We start from the raw sequence: 15,373 nt of genomic DNA, 5'->3' as shown, positions 1-15,373 counted from the left end.
AAGATCAGACTTCCTGAAGCTGTGTGGTGTGTGTGTGTGTGTGTGTGTGTCTAAAAGATGCACAGTGCTCAAATACCTAAATGAGCTTACTGATTTGGGTATTTCCTCCAACAATGCAGATTGCAATGCATTTATTCCTGCCCTATCAGTGCTCCTCTCATTCCTCTCCTCAAATAAGTTTGCCACAAAAGGGGTTAGCCCCTGTCCCAGAAGTCTTTTCTCAATTTTTTCTTATATGATCAAAGACGGCAATGAATACTTGGCTTGGAACAGAATATGAGAATCGAAAGGGAACTCAAGAGGTCAACTACTCAACTCCAACAAACACATTTTATTGACTCAGAAAAAGAAGCACAGAGCATTAAAATCTACCCATGTGACTAGTCTATCTTCCATCCCATTAAAAGTCATTTTAGTCATGCTCAATAAACATATATTAAATGCCTCCTATGTGCCAGACACTGCGCTAAATTGCAGGGATACAAATTTTAAAAAGACAGTCCCTATTCTCAAGGAGTTTATTATCTAAGTGGGGGGAGAGGACTGCAGAGACACAATTCACACTAGGTCAACAATAATCACCTAGTTCAGGCACGGGGCAGGAGTTAAATGAGTAGATAAACTTCCTTGGGGCCTGAGATTGTGCAAGACTGGAGTAAAAAAAATCTAAATCTCAGATCTAGTGTAGGAAATATTGGTCCAGATGGTGAAGAGGAGAAGGTCAGCAGTAGCAGGCAAAGATGGAGAGAGCGTGCAACTGAAACTGAGGGAATTTATGTTTTCTTAGCCATACTCAGGTCATCTTTTCTACCTTATCTTTCTAACAAGCTTAAAAGCAAGAAGCATGTCTTTAATTATGTTCCTTTTGAAGTCCTTCCCCATAGTGCTTAGACTTCTGTCCACCACAACAATCATAAATTATATTTTCTACACAGGACAGCTAGAAGAAAGTCCTTGTTGCTTTTGAAAAATAGCTATCCTCTGCCAAGTATAAAATGTTAAGAACTAGAAGATACTTGAGAAAGAGATCACCTAGTGCAATCTCTTCACTTTTCAGATCAGAGAAAACAAAGGTCACAGCTAAGTAAGGAGCCACCAGCACTGGAATTACAGGGAAATCTTTTTCACTAGATACTTTGTTGCCTCTCTAAAATAAAAGAGCTAAAAAAGCTGTCCTGACAGTCACTTCCATAACTAAACCCCATAACTAAATCTGTTGAACATCCCCAAAATTACAGATTTTCAGGGACTGAAGGAGAAGATATGTAACCAGAAAGTTCCTGCTTATCTACACTTCCGTAAAAGCAGGGCTGGAATATGAAATTAATAAGTGATTGGTTCCAGTACATGAGTAGGCCTGGACTTGTAAATGTGAACCGTAAAAAACTGAATAAATAAATTATGGCAGGTAGGCTTCAATAAGGAAATCAGTATTGAAGGATAGCATTGGATGAAGTAGGTTATGAGAATAAAACCAGTAATTTAAGGACAAAAAGTCTCAAATTTTAGGCTCACTTAAAATTTTATATAATAAATAAAAAATCTATTATGTATACTTGGGGGGGAAAAAAGGAAAATGAAACTAGTCTAGCAGACACCCCTGGAATAATGGATATATCAGTTGCAATCAAAATAATGATTCTGGAACAAAAAGCACAAATCAGACCAAGGAGAAACAGGAGACACCTACTGCTTAGGCAGAATTATGAAACAGTCAAAGCATACTCAGTGCCACCTACATTGTTCCCATTCTGAACCCTTCTCACATTCTTTAGCTTTAGCACTTTATTCCCATGGAATATTCTTATTCATATAACCTGTTTCTTTTTCTTTTTTTTTTTTTTCATTCAATAGCCTTTTATTTACAGGATATATACATGGGTAACTTTACAGCACCAACAATTGCCAAACCTCTTGTTCCAATTTTTCACCTCTTACCCCCACCCCCCCTAAATGGCAGGATGACCAGTAGATGTTAAATATATTAAATATAACTTAGATACACAATAAGTATACATGACCAAAACATTATTTTGCTGTTACAAAAAATCAGACTCTGAATTATTGTACAATTAGCTTGTGAAGGAAATCAAAGATGCAGGTGTGCATAAATATAGGGATTGAATTCAATGTAGGTTTTTGTATCTCCCAGAGTTCTTTTTCTGGGTATAGCTAGTTCAGTTCATTACTGCTCCATTAGAAATGATTTGGTTGATCTCGTTGCTGAGGATGGCCTGATCCATCAGAACTGGTCATCATCTAGTATTGTTGTTGACGTATATAATGATCTCCTGGTCCTGCTCATTTCACTCAGCATCAGTTCGTTAAGTCTCTCCAGGCCTTTCTGAAATCATCCTGTTGGTCATTTCTTCCAGAACAGTAATATTCCATAATTTTCATATACCACAATTTATTCAGCCATTCTCCAACTGATGGACATCCATTCAGTTTCCAGTTTCTAGCCACTACAAAAAGGGCTGCCACAAACATTAGTGCACATACAGGTCCCTTTCCCTTCTTTATAATCTCTTTGGGATATAATCCCAGTAGTAACACTGCTGGATCAAAGGGTATGCACAGTTTGATAACTTTTTGAGCATAGTTCCAAACTACTCTCCAAAATGGTTGGATTCGTTCACAACTCCACCAACAATGAATATATAACCTGTTTCTTAATACAAAAGATGGAAATGATTTGATAATTTTGTTTGGAATTGGGGAGAAAGAAAATGCCTACCCCCAAAAAACAGCTTAATTTGGTACGACAGTGAATGAGAAATGATTAAACTTATTCTGAGAACTTCAAAAGGGTAAGTTTGGAAGCAGTGTAGAAACTCTCCTGTTTTTAAAATTGAAAAAAAAAATTAATTTCTTTTTATCTAATAAAAAGAACTTTTTCTGTTTAAACTTGAGACAGAATAAAAAGTCTTTTTCATAAAGCCCTCTAAACCACTGCCTTCCTTTCCCCCACAGCACAATCACTACATATTAGCTATTACTATGTATAAAAGTATCTAGCACATAGAGGTGACTTTGAATGTTAGTGGGTATGTATGATAAGATTGAGGTAGTCACACCAAATGTTGAGGTTTGACACTAAATTATGAGCTTCTATAGTAATTCACATGTAAAGAAATGACAAGGACTTCCTCCTCATCACAAGGCACATTTATTTATGAGAAGAGGTTACAGACAAAATGAAGACATACACCATGAGTGGTAAATATGAAATAGATCTGGAAGGGCATATAGTTAGCAAAAAAAGTGGTTTTAACAATTGACATTGGAAAAGACAAGTTTCCCAGGGAATTCACAATTAACCAGGAAAAGGGAATACACCATGAGAGGGAAGTATGCCATTGACTAGCAGGCTAAAACCTAAAACGGATATAGCACCCTAAAAGAGTTAGCTAGCTATAATAAGGAGAAAGACATCATGAGTCATGGGGGAGGGGATACAAAGAAAAATACTACTAGCAGAAGAAGTAGAAGCAGACTGCCATGGCTGGCTAATCCAAAAGGGATTCAGCAGATATGAGGTACTCCATGGGCAGATTTATAAGGAAAATTTAACCTCTAGGGTTTGACATCATAGCTTGGCTTTTTGATAGAAACAATAAGGTAGGGCTACCCCAGAACTTCACAGAGATTGAGACTGGAAGGCTGAGCTGATCCCCATCAGTGCTCTTCCCTTCTTGCCTCAAAAGAGTAATTTTATCAAACTTTCTCTGCCAACCAATCCCCACCCCACCCCCCATCTAGGACCTTATCATATATACATAGAGACTAAATGACCAGGATAGCAGAATATGATATTAAAGGGTCCAATGTTGTCATTTTTATATTTGCAGAAATGGAGGTCCACAGCTAGTTAGTACAACAGTCCAGACCAGGGGTCCTCAAACTATGGCCCGCGGGCCAGATGCGGCAGCTGAGGACGATTATCCCCCTCACCCAGGGCTATGAAGTTTCTTTATTTAAAGGCCCACAAAACAAAGTTTTTGTTTTTACTATAGTCCAGCCCTCCAACAGTCTGAGGGACAGTAAACTGGCCCCCTATTTAAAAAGTTTGAGGAACCCTGGACTCCAAACAAATTGAGATCTTCTGACTTTCTTCAGTTCTGTATCAAGTTGCCTCCCTATTTGTTGGTGATACTCTAAGAAAGATTCTACCAAGTTAGATGGGAGGTTGATCTAGGTCAGGGCTTCTTGAACTTTTCCACTCTGGACTCCTTTTCACCAGAGAAATTTTTACATGACCCTGGACATATAGGTATATAAAATAAACATACAAATCAAACATTCACTGATGATAATTTCATGACCCACACATTCATTTAGGAAACCCTATATAGGAATGAAACCTACAGTTGAAGAAGCTGGGGACCTAGGCAATATTTGAAGTCCTTTAAGATTTTATAAAATATTTTCAGAGCAAAGGATATGATAGCTATCCATTATAATCCATTTTGCATCTTCACGGATTAGCACAGTGCCAGGCATATAGTAGGCAATTAATTTTAAATGAATGGTATGTAGACATCAGATTCAGAGCCTCTCCACTTAATTCTGTGTCTCTTTCAACTTTAATCATTCTTCCCTCATCTCTTCTGTACATTTTTTATAAGGGAAACTACAGATTATCTCATCTCTCATTTTCAGATAAGTAAATTTAAGACCCAGAGAAATCAGGTGCACTCTCCTTTTCCATCCTGTATTCTTTTCTTCTTCCATACTATTTTTCCTCCCTTTCATTACTTTAGGCACATACCTTTCAAAGGCTTACAACCACTCCCCAACCCTCAGCCTATTTCCTCCCACAACGGATACAGAATTAAATTCACAATCCAGTGATTTCCATTCCATCCTAAGAATTTATGTTCTTCGAAAAGTCATTTTTTTCCCTTTTCTTTCCGTTATTTCTCCTCTTTTTTGTATTCTCTCAACTCACTGATGCCCCCAGCATGAAGTCCATCTCAGATCTCATCGTTATACTCGATACTTAACCTTGTATTGCTCATCCACTTCACATATTCTAAATTCCCTGACTTCCATCCAGAAGATGAAATGCTCAAATCCCAATTTCTACAAGCAACTTTTCCCAGTGCTCCCAAATTCAACTACCTTCCTCTCTTAGAATTACTTCTCACCAACTCCGCCTAAAAACACCTACGCTCCTAGATACACACAAGGTTTATGGGCGGTCTCCCCGGTTAGAAGCACCAGGTGGGCGGGGGCTGCAGAGGCCGTTCTACACCAGCCTTTCCCCGTTCTCCCAACCACGGGAACGCATAGTAAACACTTAATAAATAAAATACAGCCAGGAGTTGTTTTCGAAGAGAGGCTGGTGCCTTCCTTCCCTTGTCCGCCTATAGCGAGGCAGAGAAAATTATGACGTCGGCGCTGCGTCCCCGACTGAAAAGCCATTGGGAAGCCCAGGTGCCCTTCTTTCCCCTCCGCCCTGCAGGGACTTTGCTTGAGACAATCCTCCTTCTGCAGGAGAAGCGCTCGCCTCACCAACCCGCAGGGAGCTTTGTTCCTGGGATCGCAGGAAGGGGCCTTAGAGGTCGTCTAGCAGGACCCCTTCACGCTTCACAGAGGAGGAAACTGAGGCTCGGCGAGGTAAGGAGACTGCCCACATCGTCACCCAGGGAGGACGTGGTAGAGGTGGGAGTGGAACCCAGGGCCCGCGACGCCAGCTGCGACGCTTGTTTCCCAACTACCTGCTCTGCCGACTTCAATGGGCCCTCTCTCAGTGCACCCGTCCGTTTCCCTCCCGCCTGTCTCGGACTTTTTCCCGGCTCCCCCGCCCAGCCCCCGTAACCCATGGCGGCGTTTCGCGGACGGCAGTTACTTTTCATTACCCTTGGGGCCACCACTCACCTGAGTGACGATTCCCGAGGCTAAGTATTCGTTTAAGAGCTGCCCCGCGGCGGTCGGGGAGGTCTCCGGGACCCAAGGGTTTGCAGCCGCCATGCCTCCGCTAGCCGTCTTTCCCCGCCGGGGGCGGGGGGGCGGGCCAAACCGAGGCCCAGCCTCCGGGTAGTTAGTCCGCGCACGCGGACGCGCAGCGGAATCCCAACGACGGCCGCCTCGGTTGGCTGCGTAGGCGCGTGCCAATGACGTCACAGGGCGTTCCCGGGCCGGGCCGGGGTCCCGCCTCCCGCCCTGGGGCGGGGTCCCCGGCGTCACCGGGCCGAGAGGCCTGAGTGGCCGGGCCGGAGATCGCCCGGGGCCGTGGGACGCTTGAGTGCGGAAGTTGGGGCAGCCGCGGAGGGCGGTAGGACTCAGCTAGCGGGCGGGCGGGCGGGATGGACTTTTCTAAAAGGGAAGCCGCCGATCCCCCCCGCGGCCGGCGCTGACCGTAGCGGCTTCTCCCGCAGGGTGAGTAGGACCGGGCCGGCGGGCCGGCTGCAGTACTTGCGGGATGGGGAACAGCGCCCTCCGCGCCCACCTGGAAACGGCGCAGAAGACGGGCGTGTTTCAGCTCAAGGACCGCGGTCTGACGGAGGTGAGACCGAGAGCGAACCTGGGGCGGGGGATGGAACCCGGCGGCCCCGGGAGGCGGCGGGGAAGCGGGAGGCTGGGCGGGGCCGGCCCGCGCTGCGACCACTCCCTTTCTCCAGTTTCCCGAGGACCTGCAGCGGCTGACCAGCAGCCTCCGGACCATTGACCTGTCCAACAACAAGATCGAGCACCTCCCACCCGCTCTCATCGGCAAGTTCGCGCTGCTCAAGAGTCTGTCCTTGAACCACAACAAACTGAGTGAGTGGGGGCGGAGGGGGCCTCGGACCTCCCACACGGTCTTTCCCGGCCTGACCGCCTGCGGCTGAAAAAAGACCCCGCAGGCCTGGGCGCGAGAGATGTGTGTAACGGCCCCCTGGGAGAGAGCGAGCTCTCAGGGCTCTTGTCCCTGTGCCCAGCCGGAGAAAGCCCCGCAATGAGTGCTGAGAATGCATGCGAACCAGTGGGAATTAGCCCGATGCAAAGCGCTACTGCGAGCCATGGGGAAGAATTAGATTTGGTTATAAACAATAACCCAGTATGCAGAGCACAGAGACGGGTTCGGTCAGGAGAAATCGATGCCTTCCTTGGAGGAGGAAGGTGTGCTCCAAAGACTCCTCTTGAGAGTGCAGTTCTTAATACTCTAATTTTTGGTTGGTTGATTTGCCTGTCAGGGCTCTAGGCAAAGTACTGTTTGGGGAGCTTGTTATCAGAAAAAAGCTGGTGGATGCAGCCGAACCTTCTAAAAATGTCCTCATTTTCCCATGTTATATAAACTTACAGCCTTCTTCAAAGGATTAAGCTTAATCTTATAATAACAGTTTCCATATGTGGAATCTGTAAGCTACCCTTAAGGAGAAAAATGTCGTGGTGAGCCAAATCTTAAAACAATAGCACTAGAAGAATTCGAACTATTTTTTTAAAGGGTACATTATTAATGAAGACCACACCACAGCTATGAAGTTCTGCAAGTCATAAAATTACCTTTAAATAAGCCAAAAAAACAATTGTTAAATACATACACATGGTGCTAGGCCCTAGACATAAAAAGAGGGACAAACATCCCCTGCTCTCAAGAAAATTTCAGTTCAACTGGGGAAACTAACATACAAACAATTACGTATATAAACAAAACATCATTAACGCTGAGAAATTTTCAGAGTGAAGATATTAGCATGTAATGGAAGCAGAACGTGGGATTTTAGCAGAAGGTTTAAGGAAATCAGGAGGTAGAGATGAGGGCAGAAGAGGTCTGGAGATGAAATCATGTTCAAGGAACAGCAGAGAGGTTTGTAGATCCTGTGAAAAAGGGAATCAGCTTTAGAAAGATCACTTTGATGGACTGGAACAAGGAGAGACTTGAAGGCAGGGAGACCAACCAGAAGGCTATTGCAATAGTTACGAAGGATACTCTTTTAATGCCTTTGTGTTCTTTATCTTCAGTATGACCTTCTAGAGGGAAATGCAGCAGAACACACTATTTCTGTGTGCACAGCATGGGGGTGTTCTAAATAAATTGAGAATTTGTTGGCATGGTGTTGTGTTGCAACAGAACCCTTTGGAAAGTTCTTTTGAAATTGTTCCTCCTGTGCATAGTATTCAGTTATTTCTAATTATCTTTGCTAGCTGTTCTGCCAGAGGAGCTGTGCAAGTTGACAAAGCTAGAGACCCTACACCTTAACAACAATCACCTGACACAGCTGCCAGCTGCCTTTGGGCAATTGTCTGCCCTCAAGTCCCTGAGCCTCTCTGGGAACCGGCTTCGAGCTATACCATCTCAGCTCTGTAGCCTACGACACTTGGATGTGGTAGATCTCTCCAAGAACCAGATTCAAAGTATACCTGACACAATAGGAGAACTACAGGCTATTGAACTGAACCTCAATCAGAATCAGGTTTGTAAATAACTTAGCTGTGCATGTGACTTTATGAACTTTTGAATAACCCTTTTTCTCTTTACCTGGCTCTAAGTAAAAATGGAGAGAGAGAGAGAGAGTGTGTATGTGTGTGTGTCCATGTGTCCATCCATCCCATCCATCCCTTGACTAAATAGCCATTTATTTACACACAGTTTAGGATCAAGTTAACAAAACTGACTCCTATGGGCAAGATTTTTATTAAAAGTCCAAATAACTATTTAAGTTCATATTGTTCTCTAAAGTTTGAGTGAGATGGCAGTAAGAGATAAATCATCTTTTCAGGGATCTTGGTAGATTGCTCGATCTGCCTATTCTTACTCTGATTCCCATACCACTTAATCTAGGAACCTGTTAATAGGATTGTGGAAATCTAGGCAGAAATTCAGTCCCCATTCTAGTTTAATAAGGACAAGGCAACAAAAAAGGTAGAGATTTTATGGAAAGTGTGATTGATTATCTAATGAAATGTTTGTTGTAACCCTTCACCTTTGAAGGAGAGGTTTCGAGATGTCTTTCACAGTCATTTTGACTTCTTGATATGGTTAAAAAAATGTAATATTGAAATGTGAAGGGATTAGACTGAAATTGTCCCCTTGTAATTCTCCAATGACTAAACCCCTCCATTCAAAGTTATCCCTTGTGTTATTGAGCTGCCAGGATTTAAAGTCTTTTTTGAGCACTGTCATGCAGAGACTAAAAGATTAGCTAATTAAGCAGAGGGTGTTAGATTTTCAGTTTGGGAGGAGCCCATATCTATATATTAACCCCACCTTTCTCCCTCCTTCCCCTCCCCAAAAAATAGTTTTTGGTGCAATGTAAGCTTCTTGAGGGGCTGTTTCATTTTTATGTCGTGTCCTTACACATAGCAAAATATCTGGTGTAGTCTAGAAGCTTAATACATAAGTACTTATTGGCTGATTTTTTTTTTCAGTCATTTCCTATATTAAATGTTAAAACCCAGTAAACCAGCATCCCATTCCTTTCTCTGAATTGGCTTATCTGAAAATTCTGATCATGTAGAATTCTAGTGAATATTTTGGAGTGTTTGCCCCAGGAGGTTGAAATTCCTGGTTATATTCATCATAGTTCTATTACTGACTGCTAGTTTCAGTTTTCTCATGTTAAATAATGAGCTGGACTAGAACTCTTAAGGTATGTGAATATAAAATAGGTTTTGTGAGAACTCAAGATATGGCCCCTCTGCACTTGTCTCGTCAGAAATGGGTTTTTTCAGAGCTAAAAGTACTTAGTTGGAGGAACTTAAATGGGGGCAAAGTAGTCTAACCCTTGCATCATAGAAAAAGATTTCTTCTCTTCCCCCCCCCCCTCCCCCCCCCTTTAAAGCATTGCTTCAAGGTTGATGATCCAACCTCTTTGTATTCTGAGGGGAAATATAATATAAATGCCACATTCTGAGTATTGACATCTTGGGGATTTTGTTCACTGAGAAGCAGCTAGGGGGCACAGTAGATGGCATGCTGCCTTTGAAATCATGAGGATCCAAGTTCAAATTCTGCTTTGAACAAGAGCAAGTCATTTAACATGTCTATCTTTTTGTACAATGGAAATCCAATAATGGATAAAACCTATATCCCAAAGTGTGAGGATAAAGATTTGTAACACACTTTACAAATCTTAAAGCACTAGCTTTAAATACTAGCTATTATTATCATTATTACTAATATTCAATTTCCTATTGTTGCTATATTAATATCTTATCTTCTCCACTAAATTACAAGCTCCCAGAAGTCAGAGAGTCACCAAGTAAATTTTTGAAGCAATTGTTGGTGTGCTTAGCACTGTGCTGTGATTTGGGGGATGCTAAAGAAATAATTCTTAAATTAATAATATAGTTTATGAGCTAAAATTTTTTATTAATATCAAAAAGAATGCAGTGTGTGGGCTGAATTTTGAAGGAAAGACTGAGTTCTGAAGGAATTCATAGGTATTTGGTTGTGGAATGGAAAGTGATACAATTAGGAAGAGTGCTGCATTTGGAGGCAGAGGCCCCGAGTTCCAGTCCCAGTCCCAAGCTTAATGCCCTTAATTAGGGTCATATAACTTTTCTGACTCTTGGTTTCCAAGGATGGGAAGTGATAATATGGCCCTGTAGGAAGAGAAGAATCTAGAGGATGGATAGGATTTTTGGGTAGGTGGGAAGGGGAAAGAGGGAAAAGAGAATATTCTAGGTAAAGAAAACAACATAAACTAAAGCAATGAAGGTAGTGATGAACTGAGTGTATTTGTGGGGCATTGAAAGATCCAGACTAACTAAAATGAAAAATATCTTTAGGGGATAATAAGTAGCAAAATTGGATACAGTCAAACATATAAGAGTTTGTAATTCATGTTACAGAGTTTAAACTCCATATGATGGACAATTAAGAACCATTGAAGTTTTTTAGACAAGAATGACAAGATTAAAATCAGCTTTAAAGAAAATTATTCTTTATTCTAGAAAATGACATCACTGTGTCAGCCAAACCAAATAAGCCTGACAACAGTGAGGGGGGGAGGAGAGATATAAAAATGAGCAAAATACCAAAGATTATAGGGAACTGTCCATAAGTGGCCAGAGGAATATGAGTCAGTGAAGGAAACTGGGAGTAATAATAAAATAGTAGCTATTTACAGTGTACTTTTAAGATTTCCTTGAGGATATCTTCTCTGTTTGTGGCTTTTCTTGCTAACTGTTTGACCATTCCTTTCTGTTTCCTTCAGTGAACCACCTCTTTTCAGAGTGAGAGATGGAAGAGTCAACTTAGTTGACAAATCTTATTGATTACATCTCTGCTTCATGTTTTACTTCTATTTGCTCTTTTCTACTCACTTGGCCACCACCTTAGTTTAAGCTATATGAATAATTGCATTGCTCTTCTGTTCCCAATATAACCTTCATAAAGCTTGCAAAATCTTCTGAAGGCATAGGTCTAATCATCTCACACCCTTGTGAATTTTCCATGGCTTTCTGTTACCCATGGGAAAGACTTTTTAGCCTGGTACTCAAGGTCTTCCATGATGTACCTTTGCAAATTTACTTTTCATGTCTCCTGTTCAGCAAAAAATAAGAGTACTAGCTGTTTCCCAAGCTCAAAGTACTGTAATTCCATCTGTTTCTATACTTCATATCTAGAACACACTCATTTATCTGTAGAAATCCTTTAAGGTCCCTCATATGTATTGCTTCTGTGGTCCCTGGCATTATTTGCTCTGTTTTTTTTTCTATCAAATTTTCTGCAAATATTTCATGTATAATTTTATTTGGTCTGCCTCACATTCTACCTTGTTATCTTGGTCATATCCTGCCTGGTAAGCTATTCTTCCCTTGAGGATAGCGATTGCCATATATTATTTTTCTATTTATCAAAGTACATTATTCCTAGCAGTAACTTAATGTTTGAGTGGGTTGAAGCAGGAAAAAAAAATGGGTAACAAAATACAAATCAAAAATGGTGTCATATGCAACAGAAACATTAGGAGAAAGAAGAAACACCACTGAACTTGGCAATAAGGAATTTATCAATAATCTTTGAGAAAGCAATTTCAGTAGAGGGGGAAGTGTTAGAAATCAGATTGAGGATGGTAAAGAAATGGAGATTATCAATCTCCCCAAAATGGACTTAAAAAAAGTTTTTTTTCTTTCCTTCCCACTTCCCTACCTCCATTGAAAAAAAAGACCAAAACCCCTGTCACAAGTAGTATAGGTAGTCAAGCAAAAATCAGTCCCATAAAAGATATTGTGGACCATTTGACTTTGTCAATAAAAAGAAGAGAAAAAGAATTATAAGAAGAGAAAGTTAGTGATGGATTTTTCTATTTTCCCCAAGACATCGAACAGGAAATAATGACTTTGTTACTTTCTCCATAGATTTCTCAGATCTCACCACAGATATCTCGCTGTCCACGCCTCAAGGTCTTGCGCATGGAAGAAAACTGTCTAGAGCTTAGCATGCTTCCACGAAGCATCCTCAGCAATTCGCAAATTGCTCTGCTTGCAGTAGAAGGCAATCTTTTTGAGATAAAGAAACTCCGAGAACTAGAAGGCTATGAAAAGGTTAGTAAATAACAATTCAAATGATTTTCTTATCTGTTTCCCTAGAGAAGGATGCTGATCCACATACATTCTTATACTTAATGTTAATAGAACAAATTTTTCCCTATTCAAGTTGTCAGCTATATGAAGATTACATGTAGGATTTACTGCCAAGGTAGCTTTTTTCCTAGAACTGTAGAATAACCTAGATGACTATGAATTTATTCTTCAAATATCAATATTTTTTGCTGACTGGACCACATCAATGAACTTTTTAAAACTGGATTTAGATCTGATTTTTCTTGTTGTCTTAGAAGAGAGGGGAAGAGGGGAAGGAGAAAAATTTGGAACACAAGGTTTTGCAAAGATAAATGTTTAAAAAAACCTTTTTACATGTAGTTGGAAAAATAAAAAGCTATTATAAAAATAATTGGATATAGAATTGTTAGGAACAGAAGGGCAGCAAATTAATAAAAAGTTAGGCTTGCTGCGATGCTACATAAAAATTATGAAACAATTTTATCTCACTGGCTCTTCCCTTATTTAACCATTCGAATAATTTTGGTGTTTTTTTTTTTTTTTTTTTTTAAGTACATGGAGAGGTTCACAGCCACCAAGAAGAAATTTGCATGATGTTCCCCAGAAACAAGGCACCTCACAGGAAACATATTAAAAGTTGGGAAGTCTGGCTGAAAAGAAGACTTAGATGATTGCCAAGGAAATCTGCAGTGAGGAAATGATTGAAGGAGAAATGAGCACTTGAGTACCAAATGGTGTCTCCCAGGAGAAGATTATGTTGCATCTAACTTTCTCTCCCCTTTCAGGACTTGTTATAAATAAAGCAGACGGTAAAAGGGGAGTGGGGGAGGACAGCCAAAACGAGAGTGAGAGCGTGTTAGAGAAGAAGAAATGCCAAGTCCTCAGGCTGAGGGATAACAATGGCCTATATTTTCACAGCTGTTGCTAGTTTCACTTTAAAAGAAACAAGTAGGTAGCTGCTGTTTTATACACTTAAGGGGACTGTGCCTGATAATTGCCCTGAGGTTGTCTTTCTAGAATAGCTCTACACCACAGCTTGGAAGCCCATATTTAATTTTGGTGTGTGCGCTGCCATAACAACTGTTAACAGATCCACTTTTGTATTTAACACTTTTTGTGTTTGTGTGGAACATGAGTTCATGAGAGGCCTGCTATGATAAATCACAGCATTCAGTGCTTTGTTTATTCCAACACATCAGTTCTGTTCAAATTTAAAACTCTGCTGCTTGAAAAAAAGTGCTTATTCTGCTTGGAAGTTAATGTATGATCTATGGCAAATGTCTCTATTTAAAATGTGCTTTGCTGGTTTAAAAAAACCAAACACTTAGGAGATGAGCCCCAAACTGCAGCAAATTCATTACTACTATTGTAGGTGCCTTACTGGTGAAGGTACTCTTATGCAAAATATGTAAGATGAAAAGAATTGTAATATCCAAGATTTTTCTAAAGCTTCTTTAGAAATATCTAATTTCCTATAATCTTTGACCCTTTTTGTACTATGATTTTATTAATCAAGTTATGTATCCAAAAGCTATTGCTACAAAAGATTTTCAGAACATCCCATTATGTATATAAGATGTGCTTTCTGCATAAGATGGAAAAAACTAAGAAAAATAAATAATTTTTTTAAAAGAACCTGGGTGGAGTACAAAAATTAAATAGCCCCTACCCTCAAGGAACTTTTGTTTTACTTGGAGAATTATGTATACAAATATATTCAAAGTAAATTTCAGGGAAAAGGCATTAACAGCTGGAAAGAGAGTGACAGGGAAGAGGAAGGAAAGGTGTGAAGTACAGATTAGCTCCCTGGAGGCCTCAGAATCAGCAGGAATCAGGATAAGCAAAAGTCCTTGGTCTTTAGGGGGAGAAGTGAAGGGGATCAACAAAACTGCCCCATGCTCTCCACCAACTGACCTCCCTTCTTGTCTTCCTCCATCCCAATCCCTTCTACAGTTATCTGAATACACCAAAGATCGAGCCAGCACAGAATAGTAAGAAGGGCCATTTTCTAAGTATATGCAAGTAGAATATTATCCTTATTAGGTAATTAGCCTTAAGTGCTCAGTTGCACCTATTCAGAGTTTCAGCCTTTACAGAAAGGCCTTGAGAAAGAGGAATTATATTTTTAATGGTTCACACCATAAGGGATGGATTCTACAAATTTGAGAACAGAGTATTTGGGGGGAAAGGGGGAAGGGAGACCTGCAAATCAGGCACTTTGGACCAGAAGGCTTGAAAAGAGAATAATGTGTGTGTGTGTGTGTGTGTGTATAAAACAAGCCTGGAAGGGTAGGTGAGAGATTGTGAAAAAAACTAAATCGTCAAAATGGAGTTGCAATTGGTCCAGAGTTTGAAAGGCCAGAGCTGTGTTTCAGGAATTGTTTTGGCAGCTGTATGTCAAAACTGCCTCAAGGAACCACGAAATACCAAAGATTTTCTTGTTTATATGGGCCTTGTCAATAAATAAGACATTAAAAATATTTTTTGAGGATTCCACAGCAAGGATTTTGCCAAAGTTTTGTTTACAGTGAAAGGTTCTACCACTAGAAAACTTGAGAGCCACTGGGCTATAGCAGCAACTCAAGGGAGAGATTATTCAAACCTCATCTAAGGTCAGTTCAATTGAGAGTGGAAGGAAGGTGAGACATAACAGTTTATGTCCTTGGCAAGAATTATCACCCAGGTGTCAAACCTGACTATCTGCATATTAAAAATTATAAAGCACTTCCCTCAAATAAGATTTTTTTTTTCATTTCTCTGGCTTAATATCTTGCACATACAAAAATACATTTATTGAATACCTATATTTAATCCAGTGAAGAAATAGGTTAGCACTTATATCTTGCACATACATAAAAGTTTCTAATGTTGAATCTTC

The 15,373-nt window shown here is 40.6% G+C and overlaps 2 protein-coding genes across 4 annotated transcripts in view; one reads left to right on the top strand and one right to left on the bottom strand.

The window, feature by feature from the left end:
• The window catches only part of HAUS2 (HAUS augmin like complex subunit 2), a 29,559-nt gene extending 23,492 nt beyond the window's left edge, over positions 1-6,067 (bottom strand). The window contains exon 1 of the mRNA XM_012546377.3: positions 5,884-6,067. Within this exon, the coding sequence (XP_012401831.2) occupies positions 5,884-5,976 (93 nt within the window). The 5' untranslated portion in view covers positions 5,977-6,067. The remainder of the gene's footprint in view (positions 1-5,883) is intronic.
• On the top strand, positions 5,451-14,130 carry LRRC57 (leucine rich repeat containing 57). 3 transcript variants are annotated; one of them, XM_031952162.1, is made up of 6 exons: positions 5,451-5,622; positions 6,384-6,511; positions 6,627-6,765; positions 8,131-8,399; positions 12,292-12,477; positions 13,048-14,130. In XM_031952162.1, the coding sequence occupies exons 2-6, from the start codon at positions 6,428-6,430 to the stop codon at positions 13,087-13,089; spliced, it is 720 nt and encodes a 239-aa protein (XP_031808022.1). In that variant the 5' UTR covers positions 5,451-5,622; positions 6,384-6,427; the 3' UTR covers positions 13,090-14,130. The 3 variants fall into 3 exon arrangements, with proteins under 3 accessions (XP_031808022.1, XP_031808020.1, XP_031808021.1); XM_031952160.1 differs by lacking the exon at positions 5,451-5,622 and adding an exon at positions 6,182-6,280; XM_031952161.1 differs by lacking the exon at positions 5,451-5,622 and having other exon boundaries at positions 6,269-6,511.
• Positions 14,131-15,373: the final 1,243 nt, after the last annotated feature.

The sequence above is a fragment of the Sarcophilus harrisii genome, chromosome 2, assembly GCF_902635505.1.
Source record: "Sarcophilus harrisii chromosome 2, mSarHar1.11, whole genome shotgun sequence".
NCBI classification, from domain to species: Eukaryota; Metazoa; Chordata; class Mammalia; order Dasyuromorphia; family Dasyuridae; genus Sarcophilus; species Sarcophilus harrisii.
The sequence above is the reverse complement of the archived record's forward strand: the minus strand, read 5'-3'. Positions and strand labels throughout refer to the sequence as shown.

Excerpts from the sequence above, each read along its gene's own strand:
- LRRC57 (XM_031952162.1), top strand. The coding sequence starts at position 6,428 with ATGGGGAACAGCGCCCTCCGCGCCCACCTGGAAACGGCGCAGAAGACG. Across the intron at positions 6,766-8,130 it reads CTTGAACCACAACAAACTGA|CTGTTCTGCCAGAGGAGCTG; the intron begins GTGAGTGGGGGC and ends TATCTTTGCTAG. Across the intron at positions 8,400-12,291 it reads TGAACCTCAATCAGAATCAG|ATTTCTCAGATCTCACCACA; the intron begins GTTTGTAAATAA and ends CTTTCTCCATAG.